We start from the raw sequence: 16,428 nt of genomic DNA, 5'->3' as shown, positions 1-16,428 counted from the left end.
TAACTCGCCAAAAACACTTCAAAACGGCCTGAGACGCGGGCAACCAACAAAGAATACAACAAGGCAATAAGGTAAGTCGATTTTATTGACAAACATAACATTTTTTCTCTCTTTTAAGAAAAACCGTTTACATCCCATACAAGCCTTTGTAAATAACCGTTTGTAACACAACACCGCTCGCAAGCAAGAGTCACGTCCGTGTTCATGTAATGAGCTTGGGCCACCTGTGGTTTGTGTAGCCGATTGTTATTTTCTAGTAAATGTTCTGGATTTACCGTTTGCCTCACCTATAGCGATATGTCGCTAACTATGTATATAAATCAATGATTAATAAACGTTGAATTACCTTACCTGTGGTATATAGTCGTCCTTTTACCTCAAAAGCGGTTTTTTGAGCGATTTTGAGTTTGAATTCGCCGTTGACTGTTCCTTCTATTATAAGAAACAGTCAACGGCGAAATCCAACTCCTTCAAAATCGCTCGAAAAACCGCTTTTGAGGTAAAACGACGACTATATACCACAGGTAAGGTAATTCAACGTTTATTTATCATTGATTTATATACATAGTTAGCGATTTATCGCTATAGGTGAAGCAAACGGTAAATCCAGTACATTTACTATAAAATAACAATCGGCTACAGAAACAGATTGTGTGGGCGCCCTGTGCCCAAACTAACTCAAATATAACATCCCCGCTGCGATCGATCAAGTGAGCGGAAGTCGACGGGATCATTTCAATCATTTTGTAAGACGCTGCTGACATATCGATGACTCATCTGGTTTATGTCGATGTTATCTAGTGCTTTCAGTGTATTTGAGTCGTCATAAATTCCCGAATTCCCGACAACCAGGGGGAAAAATCTCGCATCTCGTGCCAAAATTTTGGTGAATCCCGCGTCCCGAGTAGCAGTCAAATCCAGTTTCCCGCCAAGATATCCCGGCCCCCGCGACCTCGTCCCCAGGGCTTTTCCCTTAAAAAATGGGTGGGGCGGGAAAAGGCCCTGGCATCGGCTGGTCACGTGTGCCCTCGTACACCCTAAAATCCTGGGTGTAATAAATTAGCGCTATGTGAAAAGCTGAAATTATGCGTAACCTCACACCGCGCGGTCTTGGGCGGCCGTTTACATCCATTAACGAAAGGTTTTACAAGATTTCCTTTTTGCCGTCACAGATACTGGCAATGGTAATTGTTTTGCTTTCCTTCGATTTCCATGAAGGGGGCAGCGAGTGACATCTTTAAAACTTCTGTTTACAGAGCGGTATGAATGACAACCATGCTATCGAACATGCATAAAGTATGTACTGGAAAAGTCCGCTTTCTCGACTCTTCTGATATTTTATTTTATTTCTTGCGAAGTGGGCCGGCGTACACAGCCTAGTTCTATTCACCTTAACTCTCAGCCATATCATAGCGACACGCGTTGGTTTAGACTTAGCCTGTATGACCTGTATTTTGAAAAAATTCATCGACCTCTGCGATCAAACGACTGGCACAAAGAAAGACGGGTCCATTTAAAATTGACAAAGCTGTAGTTGATTCCAATCGATCAGTCAATCTTCTCTTTGATATATGGAAAATCCTTTGTACTTTTCCTCGGAAGAGGAAAGATATCAGAGGTCTTCAAATGTTTCAGATCGGCGACCTGTCATCGTTCCTGGCTGGAAGGCTGACTTGCTTCCGGCGCGGAGATTTGTTTGCCTGTTTCCGCATACGAAAGGGGTGGAGATGCTCGTCGTCTCGCTCAGGGGTGTAAAGTTTGGATTTTGGTCTCACATAGGGACGGTTCTGGGCAAAACACGATCATATTTTGCCGTGAAGGTCTCGTTTTGGGTTGCACGCGAAAAAAATATAAAAATATATATTTCATATGTATTTTTTATTTGTTTTATTTACTCCATTCGTATAATCCAAGTATTCGATGATAATGTCTTTGCCATCATTAAGAGTCACTGTATTTTTCATTTGTCTCTGTTTTAACATGGTCTCCTTTAGGAGTGAAAAAAAGCTTGGGCCACGCCCAGATTGGTCTCCTTTAGGGGTTTAATTCAAAATTTTCGACGAGCATCCCCACTCCTTTCATATGCGGAGTCCCTTCCGGGGAGAAGACCAGACTCCATAAAGCATTTTGATGAACAATTCTATTTCAATCAAGTTCAATTCTGGAGGCAAAGGCCCGCATTTTTGTTTGACATTGGACAAAATCACTTTCCCCTTGTCCTAGCCGATAAACAGCTTGTCTCAACTCTGAAGCATTTGACATATTTTGTACGTAACAACGTAGAGCCGGTACGCTCTTTCAAAAACTCGCATTTGAATAATGCGCAATTGAATGGATCTTAAGCTTTTGAATCGCACACACGCGAAAATATCGACATAGTTCGCGATGTTATTATTTTCCGGCGCAAGACCAGCGGGTTGCATATAAATTAACTTCTCAGGAATATTTAGGCTGTACACGTGACCAGCCGATGCCAGGGCCTTGTCCCGCCCCACCCATTTTTTAAGGGAAAAGCCCTGGGGACGAGGTTGAGCCCCCCGGGCAAGATATTTTGCGTTTTCCCGAATCTCGCACAGTATTTTGGTCAAATTGCGGAGCCCGAAAATACCCTTCCAGACCCTGTATAAAGACACTGCAAATTTGCAAACAATTGTCTGTCATTAGGTTCAGGGTTTTGCCTGATATTTTTTGTGAGTACGTCATTAGCAACGTACTGAGTAGCCTGTCATTTCTCTACATTGAGTGTTAGAGTGCTCACGCAGAATTTGAGACTGATTTTGCTAATAAAAGTCACTCCTTTATCGAATTAACTTGTCAACGCATCATATGCCATCATAAGAAAGTATAAGATGGGAAAGTTTTAAGAGCATTTGACAACATCGTTTAACTTGTTTACCTCTCAGTCTTGATGTCTGCTGTTCGCATTTGTCGCGCAACAGACTCGCCTGAGCTTTAGCCTGTTCCAGGCTCTCAGATAGTGGGGAAGACGCGAAAGTGTAGGGCGCGCGAAAATGGAAGCGGGACGGGAAAAAGGAAAAGGAAGGGAGAGAGAGCCTGTAATCATTTCCGCCGCCTCCCCCTCTCCCCAGATTCCTCCCGTTTTTTTTTTCGTGTTCGCGCTTTGTCAGTTCCGCGGGCCTTACTGTCTCGGAGCCTGGAACCGGCTATTTCGGCGTGGGCTTCTCACCGGGTAAGTAAAAGAGGATAGGATGGTTTGTACGGGTAATGGTAGAAGAAAGTGGAACCTCGACATAACGAAGGACCACCACCGCAAGGGACATGCAAGGTTTGTTCGCTATAACGAGGTTTCGTTATATCTAGGTTCTTTTCCATATATTTTACCATTATTGGGCAGAAGAATGTGATCTTGGTGATTTATTATTCATTCAAAATATTTAACCTTTTCTGATTGGCCCGGCTAAATCGTCATAACCAACTGGTGCTGGACACTTTGAAAGATTGAAAGTGCTTGCTATATACCATCAGAAGCCGATTATAATCGGCTCCTGATACCATCGATTTGATGGTATATTTGCATGGAAACGAGGTTGATGATGGTTTATTTGCCTGGAAACCAGGCTACTTAGGCAATTACTATCCAACTATGCGAAGACGAAATAGTTGAATTTCTGACTAAAAGGACAAAGAGTACCTGCCCCGGCGGAACCCCGCGTTACTTGAGTCAATTGCTAGATATGGGCCGCTGGCCTCTCACAACCCCTACCCCATTATAGTCTATTCTATGGTCAATTATGGACCCCATCTAAGTCGTTTTTGGGCAAATACAGTTTTCAAGATCCCAACTTAGTCGCTTTCTGTTCATGCATCTACCTTTTAACTATGGTGAAAATCTTCCCATTTTTACATTCCCTCTTACCAGATTGTTCTTATCCCCCAGATCTCGAAAATGTGCCACCCCATTCTAGCAATTCTATGGAAACTGTAACCGCATTGTAGTCAATCCAGTCGTGAAAATGCAACTCAGTTCCAGTGGCACATACTCATTAGCCTTTTGCTAGGAAGTACCCTCCCAAGCATGTAATCTGTGTATGCGTAATGCTATATACTGCTTTGTATGGCCAAGTAAAGCTATGTAGGGCTATGTATGGCTATGCACGGCTATGTAGCGATCTCTAGGAGTATGTAGAAGTATGTGGGGCTATGTAAAGTTATGTAGGCTTATGTAGGGCTATGTAGGGTTATGTACGGCTATGTAGGGTTATGTAGGGCTTTGCAGGGCCATGTAGGGCTATGTAGGGCTACGTAAGGTAAGGTAAGGTAACGCCTTTATTTAAAGAGGGTAAACACGTGACAGTTATGAAAAAACTTATAAACTTGTGGCCCTCTATAAAACATAAGAACAAAATTAATATTAAAACAATTTTACACCATCACTATAAAAAGATATGTAGGGATGTGTATGGCTATGTAGGCCTATGTAGGGCTATGTGGAGCTATGTAGGGCTGTGTAGTTTTTAAATCTAAATTGATAACCGTATCAATCTCTCATGCGGGACATATAAGATACAGGAGTATGATCAGCGGTCTTAGTTGTCATAGTGGCTAGTGTTAATAATCCTTGAAATGTTTAAATTAGAGAGGCCATGACTGGGTTGAGATTGCACAGTGCAAAGTTAGTGGCAATGATTTCCATTCAGGAATTGTGCCTGGGAAAAAGGAAGATCGGTAACAGTTGGTATTGGGTTGTAGTCGAAGATATGACAGATCAGAAGTATGACGTGTTAGGCGACCACTTGGGAGGAGGAGTGGAGTGGAGATATCGACAAGACCGCGCGGACAATTTACATAAGTGCCAGGCGGCCTATCGCCCTGCGCTCCTCAAGTGACTGCCAACTGATCTTACTAATCATGTCCCTCACGCCGGACTCTCAACGGTAGTCTCCCGCTAACAAAGCGAACTGCTCGTCGTTGTACCTTCTCAAGTGATAAGATGTGACCCTTCTCGTAAGGATCCCAAATCGGGCTACAGTGTTCAAGTTGCGGTCTTACGCTGGTCTTATAGACAATATTCGTAGTATAGGGTGAACATGATTTCAAGTTACGGCGCAGTAAGCCAAGAGTCTTATTCGCTCTGGTAGTGAGTGAGTTGATTTGGTGACTCCAGTCTAAATCGTTAGACAAAGCAACTCCTAAATATTTCTGTTTGGTCGACATCTCTAGGGGTGTGTCTTGTAAGTAGTATAAAGTTCCTATAGATTGTGAAGAACATAACACTTGCATTTATTAAATTTCATCTGCCAGTCGCTCGCCCAGTCACATAAAAAGTGACAGATCTTGTAGCTTAAGGCAGTCGTTTGGGGAATTGATGATTCTATAGACAAGACAGTCATCTGCAAAGAGACTCATTTGAGAGTCTTATGCATGTTATCGTGGATATCGTCGATAAAGATCTGAAAGACTGGAAACAATAATGGTCCCACCACGTTTCCTTGTGGCACACCGGATGTCACAGCCACTTTCTCAGATTGAACACCATCAAGAACAACTCGCTGAGGAGCGTTGTGTTAAAAAGCACTCTATCCAACCAAAAATAGAACCTTCTAAACCGGTTTGTTGTAATTTTAATAAGAGGCACTGGTGTGGGACTTTGTCAAACGTTTTGCAGAAATACATGATAACAAAATCAACCTGGTTTCTCTGGTCTGGGGCAGAAGTGAGCTCTAATTCAATTATAGCGGAGCTCTCGCGCGCGAAGCACGCCAGCGGAGCACGCCAGCGGAGCACCATGGATAAGAAAATGAAGTAATCTACCCATCCGAGAAAATTTGTTAATCACGTGACCGTACACCGACCGACCGACCGCCCGCCCGCCCGAGAGACCGTCTGTGCGCACCACAGGCATACCAATGTAAAATAACTCAATCAACAGGTATGGCCTCCCAAATGCAACTAGAGGTTATTTTGGCGGGAAATCGCATAGCCACCGGCGTCTTGTAAACCACAGACAACAAAGGAGTCTATAAAGACGAAAAAGGAATGCGGAAATTGTTTCTGTATCCGTGTTGTCTAAAGTATTAAACTTAGATAAATTGTCTTGTCTACAAATTTGGAATATAGATCAATATAGAACCAGAAAAAGACAGAGAAAAAGAAGAAAGTGGGCGGCAGGCCAGCGAAGCTCAACAAGAAAAAGGGCGACAGGGACTTAGAGCGAAAGATAAAAAACCGAAGGAGACATTTTTTGTAGGAAGAACAACTTGAAAATTTTGTAGCGGCGGTGACAAAATGAGAAATGCTAACAACCACCAATGCGACGTGAAAATAAGCGGCAGTGAAAAAAAGTGAACGGGAACACGTACGACATTTCCTCCATAAAACGTGTAACTAAGAAGTTTCTGGATGTTCCACGTTGTAGTCGTGCAAAACAACGGCAAAGAAATATACAAGAAAAGTGTGCTGCACGAGCAAAGTCGCTCTGTTGTTTTTCACCGTTTTCCGGCGTTGCATGTCGCGTTGCATGCTTTCGCCGCTTTTATATTTTGTTTGAAAAAACTGTAAATATTATCGAGAGCTTCGCTTTTAGCCCTGGCTAAATCTATTTAGTAAAATCCAGCTAGTGGTCTATTATCAATGCCGCGTTCTGATTGGTTGAGCTACTACTAGGCTATCTGTTGTAGCCCCATAGTAGCTAAAAGCGCGGGCTTTTAGGCGGCAAAAAAGGGTTAAAGTCTAGCTTTAACTAGCTAAAATTTTTTTATTCTCGATATTTTTGACCAACTAGTTGGATTTTACTAAAACAATTATGTCAATTATTCCCATCGCCCTCATCGCCTCTGAGTTAATAGCCCATTCGGCCTTTGGCCTCATGGGCTATTGACTCAGAACCCATTCGGTCTCGAGGAATAATTGTTAAGTATAATCAACTGACTTGAAACCACTCTATGATGGTCAGAGGCACTTCACTCTGCACATAACAGACCTCTACCACAAAATATTCTTTAATAATCATACATATCGGGGGACACGTTAAGAGAAGCTAAAAATTTCCGCTTCATTTATCTACGATATTTCCCATTTTGCAATTAACTTCCCTACCATTTTCGGAGGGTGAGTCATTTAATAAAAAGATGAAAATTGGTCGGCGCAAGAAAGAACGGGGCGCGCACGTACTTTCCTCAGCCGGTTTGCCTCCGCTGTTTGTTCCGCTGCTTGACTGTCGGCTCAGCGATTCGATTTCGTGGTTCAGAGTTTGAGCAGAAATGGCTTCAGGTGGTGAAGATTCCAGCCACAACAGGCCAGAAATTCAGCCTGAAGAAGATGAGAGATCTGTCTTAAGAGACACAGAAGGAGTTTTTCGTCATTTTATGTTTCAAAGATATCAGGATGAGACGGAGAGAGTTGAAGAAAGAGGCGAAATGAACAGTCCAACCGCTAGCGCTCGTCCAGACGCGCTGGAGGAACTGCGTTCTTGTAATGACGTTCATCCATTTTCGCAGCATGTTCCTGTTATTGGAAGGCGACTAGGAGAGATAGGCGATGAAATAGATGCTAAATACAAAGACCAATTCAAGGACATGATCGATTCATTAAGCCTTACACCAGCGACGGCCTATGAAACTTTTGCCGCTGTGGCTCGAAGGCTGTTTCGATCGGGCATAAACTGGGGTAGAATTGTTGCTCTACTCTGTTTCGGCTACGAGATTGCTGTGACTGTCATACGTAGAGGCTTCAGCGGTAGTTTTTTACGGAGAATCATTCGATTTGTGGTGGATTTTATCTTCAACGAAAGAATTGCTAGATGGATAGCACAGCATGGAGGATGGGTAAGTTATACCCTCGGCATATCCTGTTTAATCACAAGTATTGATAATAATATTACATCAGGCTCTTTCGTGATGTCAATATTAAGATTTCTCATGAATCTTGAGACTTCAAATGAGTCGGCGAGAAATTTATTAAGCTTATGTCTTAATTTGACCCATGTAAACACGCGATCCTGGGTTTAAAATCTAGCTCATGTACCAGCTGCCTCTAGATGGTTTTCAGGTACTTCCAATTTCAAGTAAATGTAATCTTCTATTTGTGGTTGAAAATTCGTTTTCAACATACAGATTGCTGCACTATATGGTAACCGAGGTTTTTCTCAAATTTTCTTGCTTTTTGGGCCAACATCCTTGTATGTTTTCATTAAAAATCGTAGAAGTCTTTTGTGTAACTCTCTACCATTTGCTCTCTTCACATTTCTTGTGTGCTAATTTGTGGTGACATTTTGTAATGGCCTGTGAACAGGCTCCCCACTGGGTACAGAGCAGGTGTCAAAAAACTGGGAAAAAACCATCAGCAAGTAGAGAAAGAGATAGATGTGGAAAAATCTCAAATGAGCTTTTTCTGGTTATAAGCAAAATCATTTTCATAGTGCATGTACGTAATACCAGAAGCTGTTTTCGTTACTGTATCAGTCAATTCCAGCCGTGCCAATCCCCTCCAGACTACAGAGGGGCATTTGCAGGCTATGTTAGTCCCAGGGGTGGGTCATTAGCAAATTTTGCGTGGTCTGGAGGTGGGGCTTTGCCCACCCCGGGGCCACCCTGAGATTTTGAAACACACATGGTTTCCTATCCAAATATAACTAAAAGTGGAGGATTTTCCTGGAAATACAAGCCGACTGGCAAATTGGCGCATCTATCAAGGATGTGAAAAGGTTGTAGAGTTTTTTTAAGGCATGTTTTCATGATTTTGTGCGTGCATTTCTTCACTGCTTGTCAAGCCAGAACTTACATAGCAAAATCAGGGGCTATTGACATGAGTTGAGATATTTTTTTGGTTATCAAATCAAATTTCTGTTGATCTAGGATGTGCATAAAATTTAGTGGTGATGATTCAAATCAAGATGATACATGTAGCTTCACAGCACACTAAATTTCAATGTAAATTTTTTTCACTTATGAACTATTTAAAACAAGATGAGTAATGATAATGAAATAAGAATCATGAAGTGGTGTTATCCTGGCATGAAGTCTTAATTAGAATAAGGCTATCATGAAGGCATACATTCACTGAAACAAAAAGTTGCACATTAAAATGCTGAAAGTGGTGCTATTTGATTGTGTGATCAATGAATACTGCTGCAATGTTGATTGAGGGCGGGACATTTGTGCTCTTTTTTTTGTCTCCACCGCAGAGTATTTGGCAACTTAAGTGTCCTTGCCGTCTAAGGCAAAAAGTTGCTTATTCCTGAGGAGGGTTGGGGGCATTGGTACAGCTGGAATTTCCAGATGCATAACTGGGCAGTACATTTAAGGTGGCTCAACTGGATTTTTTAGTGGGGATACCTCCCAAGTTTGAGCATTAACTACGTCTGCATGAGTAAAGATATTATGGGGAAAAGGTTACCACAACTGTATTATATAAAGATGAAAATTTCTTATGATCTGGGTTTTAATGCAATTGGAGTCACCATTGCAACATAATGACGCCATTAATGTTTTTTCTCTGTACCAGGAGGTTTTTTAAGAAATCGCTTAAGGGAGTATGTACCTGCCATAATTGCCTCAATTATGGCAAAGTTTGAACAAATTCTATGACAGCGTTTTGGAAATATTTTGAAACGAAGTTTAAGCATCATAAAAACAGTGAAATAGCATGCTATCCACTCAATTAGCTAATATTTTAAGAAAATGATAAGCTTTGGAAATAGGGCTTCATCTCATAGTGGTTTGATTCTATTGAAAACTGCATACAAAAAAAGAGGGGAATTGCTCTGGTTAATTACGAGTAAGGAGAATTATATTAACCTGCATTCAGCTGCTTTTGTTACAGTTTTTGCACATAATTAACCAAATTTTGGTCCATGCATACAAATTTCGTATTATTCAAAAAACCGCTCGATAAATTTTTTTATAAACTTGACAATCACGAGATCAATTGTCAATAAAAATATATATCTTGCAAGTTTCAAGGGCATTGAAAACAGGTAAGGCTTTTAAATAGGGCCTCAAATGTAACCAATTTTCCCCCCAGATTTTGTGCTTACAAGTAAGCATCCTCATTATTCACTAGTATTGTTTTCAAGTTTCATATGCACGTGCACAGCGTTTATGGCTCATCCGCCATTTAATTGTACTGTTTTCCTCCACAGAGAGGTGTGTTAGATTTCCGGCTACAAGAGCCAAGCTGGTACACTGTCAGTCTTGTACTTTTACTAGGAGCCTTAGCCGTGTTCACTGCTACAAAGAAGACAGGAACATAAAACATACAAAGTACATGTACATAAATTTTATGAATGATTAAGAATTGTTCTCTCAGAGTGACTTTTTCTGGAGAATTAGTAGAAAAAATGCTTTTTCTGTGAGTGTCAGCTGTAAGTGTAATAATTACACTTATGCTAACTTATTGTTCTAGTCTTGTATGATGTACATTTGTCCGTTTGCTAAAGAGCTTAAATTAAAGTGCTCTTGACTTGTAGTCTGCTTGGCAGGGATTCAGAGGGGAGGGGAGGGAAGAATTTAAGCGCTTGAGAACAAGCCTATCTTACACACCCAAATTCCTCCTTCCCTTTCTTCTTTTGTAACACCTGAATTGCTCGCCACAGCAATGTACTTGATATGTTGCTCAACTTTTTAGGCCTTAGTAATAACCAGCATTGAATTTCTACTGACAACATGACTGCTTAATTAAGCATAAATTAATTGAATGTTACCTCCTTTCATTTCCCAGATTTGGGACTTTATCTATTGAGTGCTTTAATTTTTTGTTATGGTGTGACAGTAAAAACCAGCAATAGTGGTGTCTTTTTGGTGGAGAATTCCCAAGTTGATATTAAGGCTTTAAAAGGCTTTTAAAAGAAAATGCACTATTAAAGATTAATAGTGTTCTTGCATTCTTTGGTAAATTCATACGTGTACTTTTGAATGGTATTTCCTATTCACTGAAAAGCACTGTTTTGGATTACGCATAAAAATGCTTCCTCATTTTGGATCCCCATTTTTTGCTTAAAAAGATCAATCTTGATTAAACAGGATTGGTCAGTAAAGGATTTGGTATATGGCTGAAACAAACTCTTCTTCTGCTGGACAAAGCAAGAGGGCAAAGTAGGATTATCTTGGTTGCTCGGGTAGCCAACCAAAATCCAGGATTGGGTTCATCTTTCCAACCAGTCACATAATAAATGTGTTTACTAAGTACTCAGGGGTGTTGCTAAGAGGTGGCTGCCGGCTTATTTTAGTGTCTGAAAAATAGTTAATCACCAGCTCAAATAATAATTATTTGTTTAATTATTGTCCTGGAAAACCATGACAGGAATTACTTTTTAGTTGCAGTTGAGTGAAAAATCTGGTTTGGTTTTTTAAAAACCGTGGATAGCTTTTCTTAGCCACATCCCTGAGTTCTAGTATTGGGTACATACATGTTTTCTTTTGATTGGTATCTATTAAAAGGGGAATTATTACAATTGCTGCTAGTAATTTTAGAATCTGAAGTCCTATCCACAGGTATCCGGATATTTTTGAATCCGCACCTTTTTTTCTGGATTCAAGAATTTCCACGTCCACACGTATCGTATCATATCTCTCTAATCAATGCCAACAAGTCTGTATTGATGGTTCTCTGTCCAATCAACGCCATCTTAACTGTGGTGCACCTCAGGGGTCCTGTTTAGGTCCTCCACTATTTGTTATGTACACTTCTACACTTTCAAGGTTATTGAATGTCATCTCTCCGAGGCTCATTGTTACACAGATGATACCCAGCTATACGTGAGTTTCAAGCAGCATGATGCTAATGCCCAGAATGAGATTTGTATGCTGGATTCACCAGATACGTGTGGACAGAAGGTGTATCCGTACAGAAAAAGTTGCGGATTCAAAAATTTCCAGATACGCGTGGATGGAGCCTGTGAAAAGTGGCAGATGTTCACTATTCACCTCTATGGTGGTGAATAATTTAAACCTTCACTTTCCAAAGCTTAAGTTAATATTATTTAATATTCTGCTATTCAGAAATTATGGAAGGTCTTACAAAACGTAATCAACCAGCAAAACAAATATTGAAATATTATTAAAAGTAATTGCTTCATTTAAATTTTTTCTGCCTAATGTCATAATTATGTTCTGGGGTGTTACATGCATTAAGACTTTTTCCCTCGGACTGTCATCTTTGACTTGCAAACATCTGTGGCAGAAACCTTTGTTAAATGTCCTCTGTATATTCAGTCTAAAATGCTATAACTCAACAAAAGGTTTTCAGAATGCACATTTTTTGTATCTAAATTAGTTCATTTTATTTTTTGTTTAATATGTCAATTTGATTTGATGTTTCATATTACAACATAAAATTAAAGCCCTACGTGACCTGTGATTAACTGCAGCCAGCTAGATTATTCTTTCAAATTACCTTGTGTTTGCTTGTGAAACAAGAGAAAAATTTGATATTACATCAAGTGTCACTTAGAGCCTTATTGTAGACACCCCTTTTTACTTTTCTGGCTTTTCCTGGCTGGGGTGGAGGGGGATAGATTAGGATCAATTTCCAGCTGTTTGAGAGAGTCTGATTTTCATTCTCCTCTTAATAAGAAGTAACAAAATGGCTGCTTATTAAGCCTAGGGATTGGGGGGGGGGGGGGGGGTTAGGGGCTGTGAAACCCTAAAAAAAGAAAACAGTCAGACAGAGAATGCCTTAGAGCTATACCATGTATGCATACACTAAGGAAGAAAAGTCACAGGACCTTAACCTATACTGTATGAATGAGAAGCTAATTCTCAGTCATACAGGACAAAATGTCACTGCAGTTAACTCTCTATAAGAGGGAAACCTTTGGAACCAGCCCTGACTGTCTGTCTTAGAGAGGTGTCCAGCTTATAGAGAGTTGGGGTAGCATGACACTAGTAATAGTAAAAAAAAGAAAGCTGAACCTATTTGCAATGAATACACATTCTGTTTTAATATTGTGCAAAATAGTAAAAACTGGAACAATGTAATAAAAAAGTGGAATCACTTTCTCATTGTACAATCAAACATTCATACAAGCCAATGCTCATGATGGAGTAGTCTAAAAGCATAACAGAACACTGTACATTCTGCGAACTGGAATAAGACTACCAAGGAATAACAATACATAATTTGCTTCTTTGAATAAAGGTTTGAACTGCAAAACAAACTGTCATTCAGTACTTTAAGTACATAAGCATGCAAAAATTAACCCGTTATAACAGATAATGGATTGTTTCTGGTGGGACAAGGGCGGATCCAGGAATTCTTTATTGCGGGGGTCCAAACTTTGGTTCAGAAAGGACTGTCGAACTTTGACTGCTTGATAAAATAAGGTTGTCGGCTGAGTTGTCGCCATAATTGTCGAACATCTAAGAACAACAACACACCTTTCATTGAAAAAAATCAGCTGGTTAAAAAGTGATATACGATCCTGTCGATGTAAGAATTTCAGTCTCAAACAAGTGTCAGGTCTAATAGGGGGGACCCCCCCGGACCCTTCCCCTGGATCCACCACTGTGGGACTTTTTCAATTTCTCAAGGCTAAAAGAGTCAAAAGATACAGTGTAACTGTTTTTGGTTATGTAACTTACTTCCCCTAATGGCAATTTACTTTCACGTACAGCACCTACGTTAAAGTTTTGAGGTATTTTTCACTAGATAAAGCACTTCTAAAGTGTCTGTTGTCCGTCTTAAGAGGTGTCCATCTTACAGAGAGTACAGATCTTGTAGTAAAATGACTGGAAAATGGAAGGCACCAACACCAGGTGTCCGTTAAGAGAGAGTTGACCGTAATGACTTTTTTAGCTTCGAAATGCTGAAAATGAGAGTCCAAATGATTAAAATCTTTTGGGAGAGCGTGTCTATATCAACCTGTCAGTTTCATCAAGTGCACTTCTAAGGGATCCTCTGAATTAAAAGTTGTACTGTACCAAGTCTTCAATCTAAACCTTGCTTTCATTTTACCACTGCAGATGTCTTACAGTTTCCAACTGACCCCCTTCTTTGAACTTTTTTAATCTTTGGGTGGCAAACTCAAAGGTCTGCAATTCAGCAAACTCTGGGTTCTTAACGAAAATGAACCTGATACCAGAAAGTACAGTTAATTCATCATGGCATGAAACGTCTGAACTGTGGTCTATTCCAAGTTTCTTACAAACAGTCTGAAATATGTTCAGGCTTTCTTTGCAACATTGACCAAACAATTCTTCTGTTCCTTCACTTAAAGACAATGAAGGAAGAGTTCGCGTTAAGATTCTTGACATGACCGCAAAGATGTCAGTTTGCAGATGATTCAGAATGTGATTGTCTTGCAATAAAGTGTACAGATATTGGAGGAGAATCATCATGGTTTTGCTAGACTCTTCAGCACTCAAATCTGGGGGTCGTGGAAGTGTTACATGTCCAGCCTGTACATTACAATGACTACAATAAATGTTTAAAATATGCTTGTAGTCCTTCAGAGGTTGTAGATCGTCCCATATTCCTGTAATTGTCGCAGACAGTGAGTCCACCAATAAATTCAGGATATAGAGGAGATAGAATTTATCTCCTGCCTTGCCAGTGTGACAAAAAAGCTTTAACTGATAATCAACAAGTCTTAACACTGGACTGTAATCATGATCATAGTCCAGTACAGTATTATAAGCACTAAGAAAAACATGGTGCAATGTTTTGGGAAGATCATCCAGGGATGTTGCTATTCCATCTGCCACTGAAACAAGCTCGTAATGTTTTATGTGACTGATCATGTTGTTCTCAGGTATAAAGTAGTTTGGGATGTTACCTTTTCTCAAATGATCTTCAAAGGTTTTCAGCAAACCTACTGCTGAATTTAGAAGGTTGTTCCACTCTTCTAAGAGCTTTTCCTCACATTTCCATAATAGGATTGTTTTCAAATGATAAGAAGATGGAGTTTTGTCAAGAGGAGGTTGAGAGGGCCTTTCCTGAATTTCCTTGATTACTTGTTTCATAATTAACTTTGCAATAATGTAACTTTGACGTTGCTCCATTGACAAAGAGTTCACAAGCCTTTTCTCTGCACCAGAAAAAGATAGCCTCCACTCAGTATGGTATGACTTATTGTCATTATTGTGGTGAGATACAGGAACAACATGACAACCATCGCTCATGATATCAGAAATTAACCTTTCACCAGGCCATTCAACTGTTCTTTTCCTTTCAGACCATTTATTTGCCATTGTTGGCCATTTAGGACAATGCAAACATGGAACATAATCATGAGCGTAGTTATTCCTTCTGTTTGGGCGATCCCGTCTGTTTAGGGCAGGGCCACTCACAACAGCCCCGCCTGATGGAAGCTGTGGACCACTTGTGACCAGGGAATATAAAGCAGTTTTGTTAACAATCCCAGACCAGAACCCCTTGAAACTTTCCACTGATAGGAAAACAGGCTTGCCCTCCACACTAAGTTCATACAGTTGAGCATAGCCAGCGTGATTAGTTGGCTCAAGAAAGAGCTCCTTTTGTGATGGAGGAGTGCTAGCAGGCGTTGGAGTGTCCAAGGGTTTTAGTTGTTCTTGTCTGCAGCATTTAGCTGTGGAATAACATGAATTCATCTTTATGACTGCGGCTGTCTGAGAGTCTTGGTCTTTATCAACGACCCCTGAACACTCCAATTGGACCAATTCGCTTCTTTCTACAATTGTCATCGAACAATCCACAAGCATAATGTCAATATCATTTAAAGCTTCCCTTCTACCATCCTTGTAGACCCAGTGCTGTGCAAACAGACATTCAGCCATGCTGCCAGAGAGGAGAAGTTCAACATTTCTACCACTTTCTTTTTTCAGCCCTTCCTCAAACGTCTTGTATCTTTGCCAAGAATTGAGGTACGATCTGTGGTTGCGCTGTGTCTCTGTTGGATTTAATATCATTTTCATGATTGCGTGTAAAGCCCCATTTTTCCAAGCTTCACCATTTTCTGTTTTTGACAGCGCTTCTTCCATGACGCGGACTTACTTGAAGTTTCGACGTCGCCGGCCGGAAACGAAACCGAATCTGAAGGAAAGGTTCAAAGTTAACAAAACAACTTGCTACTTAAGCGCACAGTGTTCAAATATCATTTCTAAATTAAACAGGATTAATTCCTTAACATGCTCGGAACCAGGGAACCTTGAGCAGCCTCACCAAGGATAACAAACTTCCCCACTCTCCCTCTTCACCACTGTCTTTGTATTAGGTTACGTAAAAGGCCCAGTCCTCGAGCTCCGACCCAGATAGCGCTAAGATAGGGCTAAGATAGGGCTCGTGGGACCCCTCCGCGGTGGTGGTTCAATGACAATAAAAATCAATTAAATATTGTTCCAAAATAGAAACGTTTTCTTTGGTTTTTTATAGGACATTGACCAAAGTCTATTACAAGTCAGAAAAGAATTTTTAAAATAAATTAAAAAAAAAAAACAGCTTGAAACTAAATGTGAATAATATAATTTTTTTTTAATGAAAATATCTGTTTAGCAT

At 40.3% G+C, this 16,428-nt stretch overlaps 2 protein-coding genes across 2 annotated transcripts; one reads left to right on the top strand and one right to left on the bottom strand.

Moving 5' to 3' along the window:
* Nucleotides 1-7,214: 7,214 nt before the first annotated feature.
* LOC140932730 (bcl-2 homologous antagonist/killer-like) lies at nt 7,215-10,619 on the top strand. Its single transcript, XM_073382244.1, has 2 exons — nt 7,215-7,784; nt 10,100-10,619. Exons 1-2 carry the CDS (start codon nt 7,221-7,223, stop codon nt 10,208-10,210), a joined length of 675 nt encoding a protein of 224 aa, XP_073238345.1. The 5' UTR covers nt 7,215-7,220; the 3' UTR covers nt 10,211-10,619.
* Nucleotides 10,620-13,454: 2,835 nt separating this feature from the next.
* Nucleotides 13,455-16,088, bottom strand: LOC140934975 (uncharacterized). Its single transcript, XM_073384528.1, has one exon. It carries the CDS (start codon nt 15,912-15,914, stop codon nt 13,908-13,910), a length of 2,007 nt encoding a protein of 668 aa, XP_073240629.1. The 5' UTR covers nt 15,915-16,088; the 3' UTR covers nt 13,455-13,907.
* Between the last annotated feature and the right edge of the window lie 340 nt (nt 16,089-16,428).

This window comes from Porites lutea, chromosome 4 (genome assembly GCF_958299795.1).
Source record: "Porites lutea chromosome 4, jaPorLute2.1, whole genome shotgun sequence".
In the NCBI taxonomy this organism is placed as follows: Eukaryota; Metazoa; Cnidaria; class Anthozoa; order Scleractinia; family Poritidae; genus Porites; species Porites lutea.
This window is presented reverse-complemented; position numbering and strand designations above follow the sequence as displayed.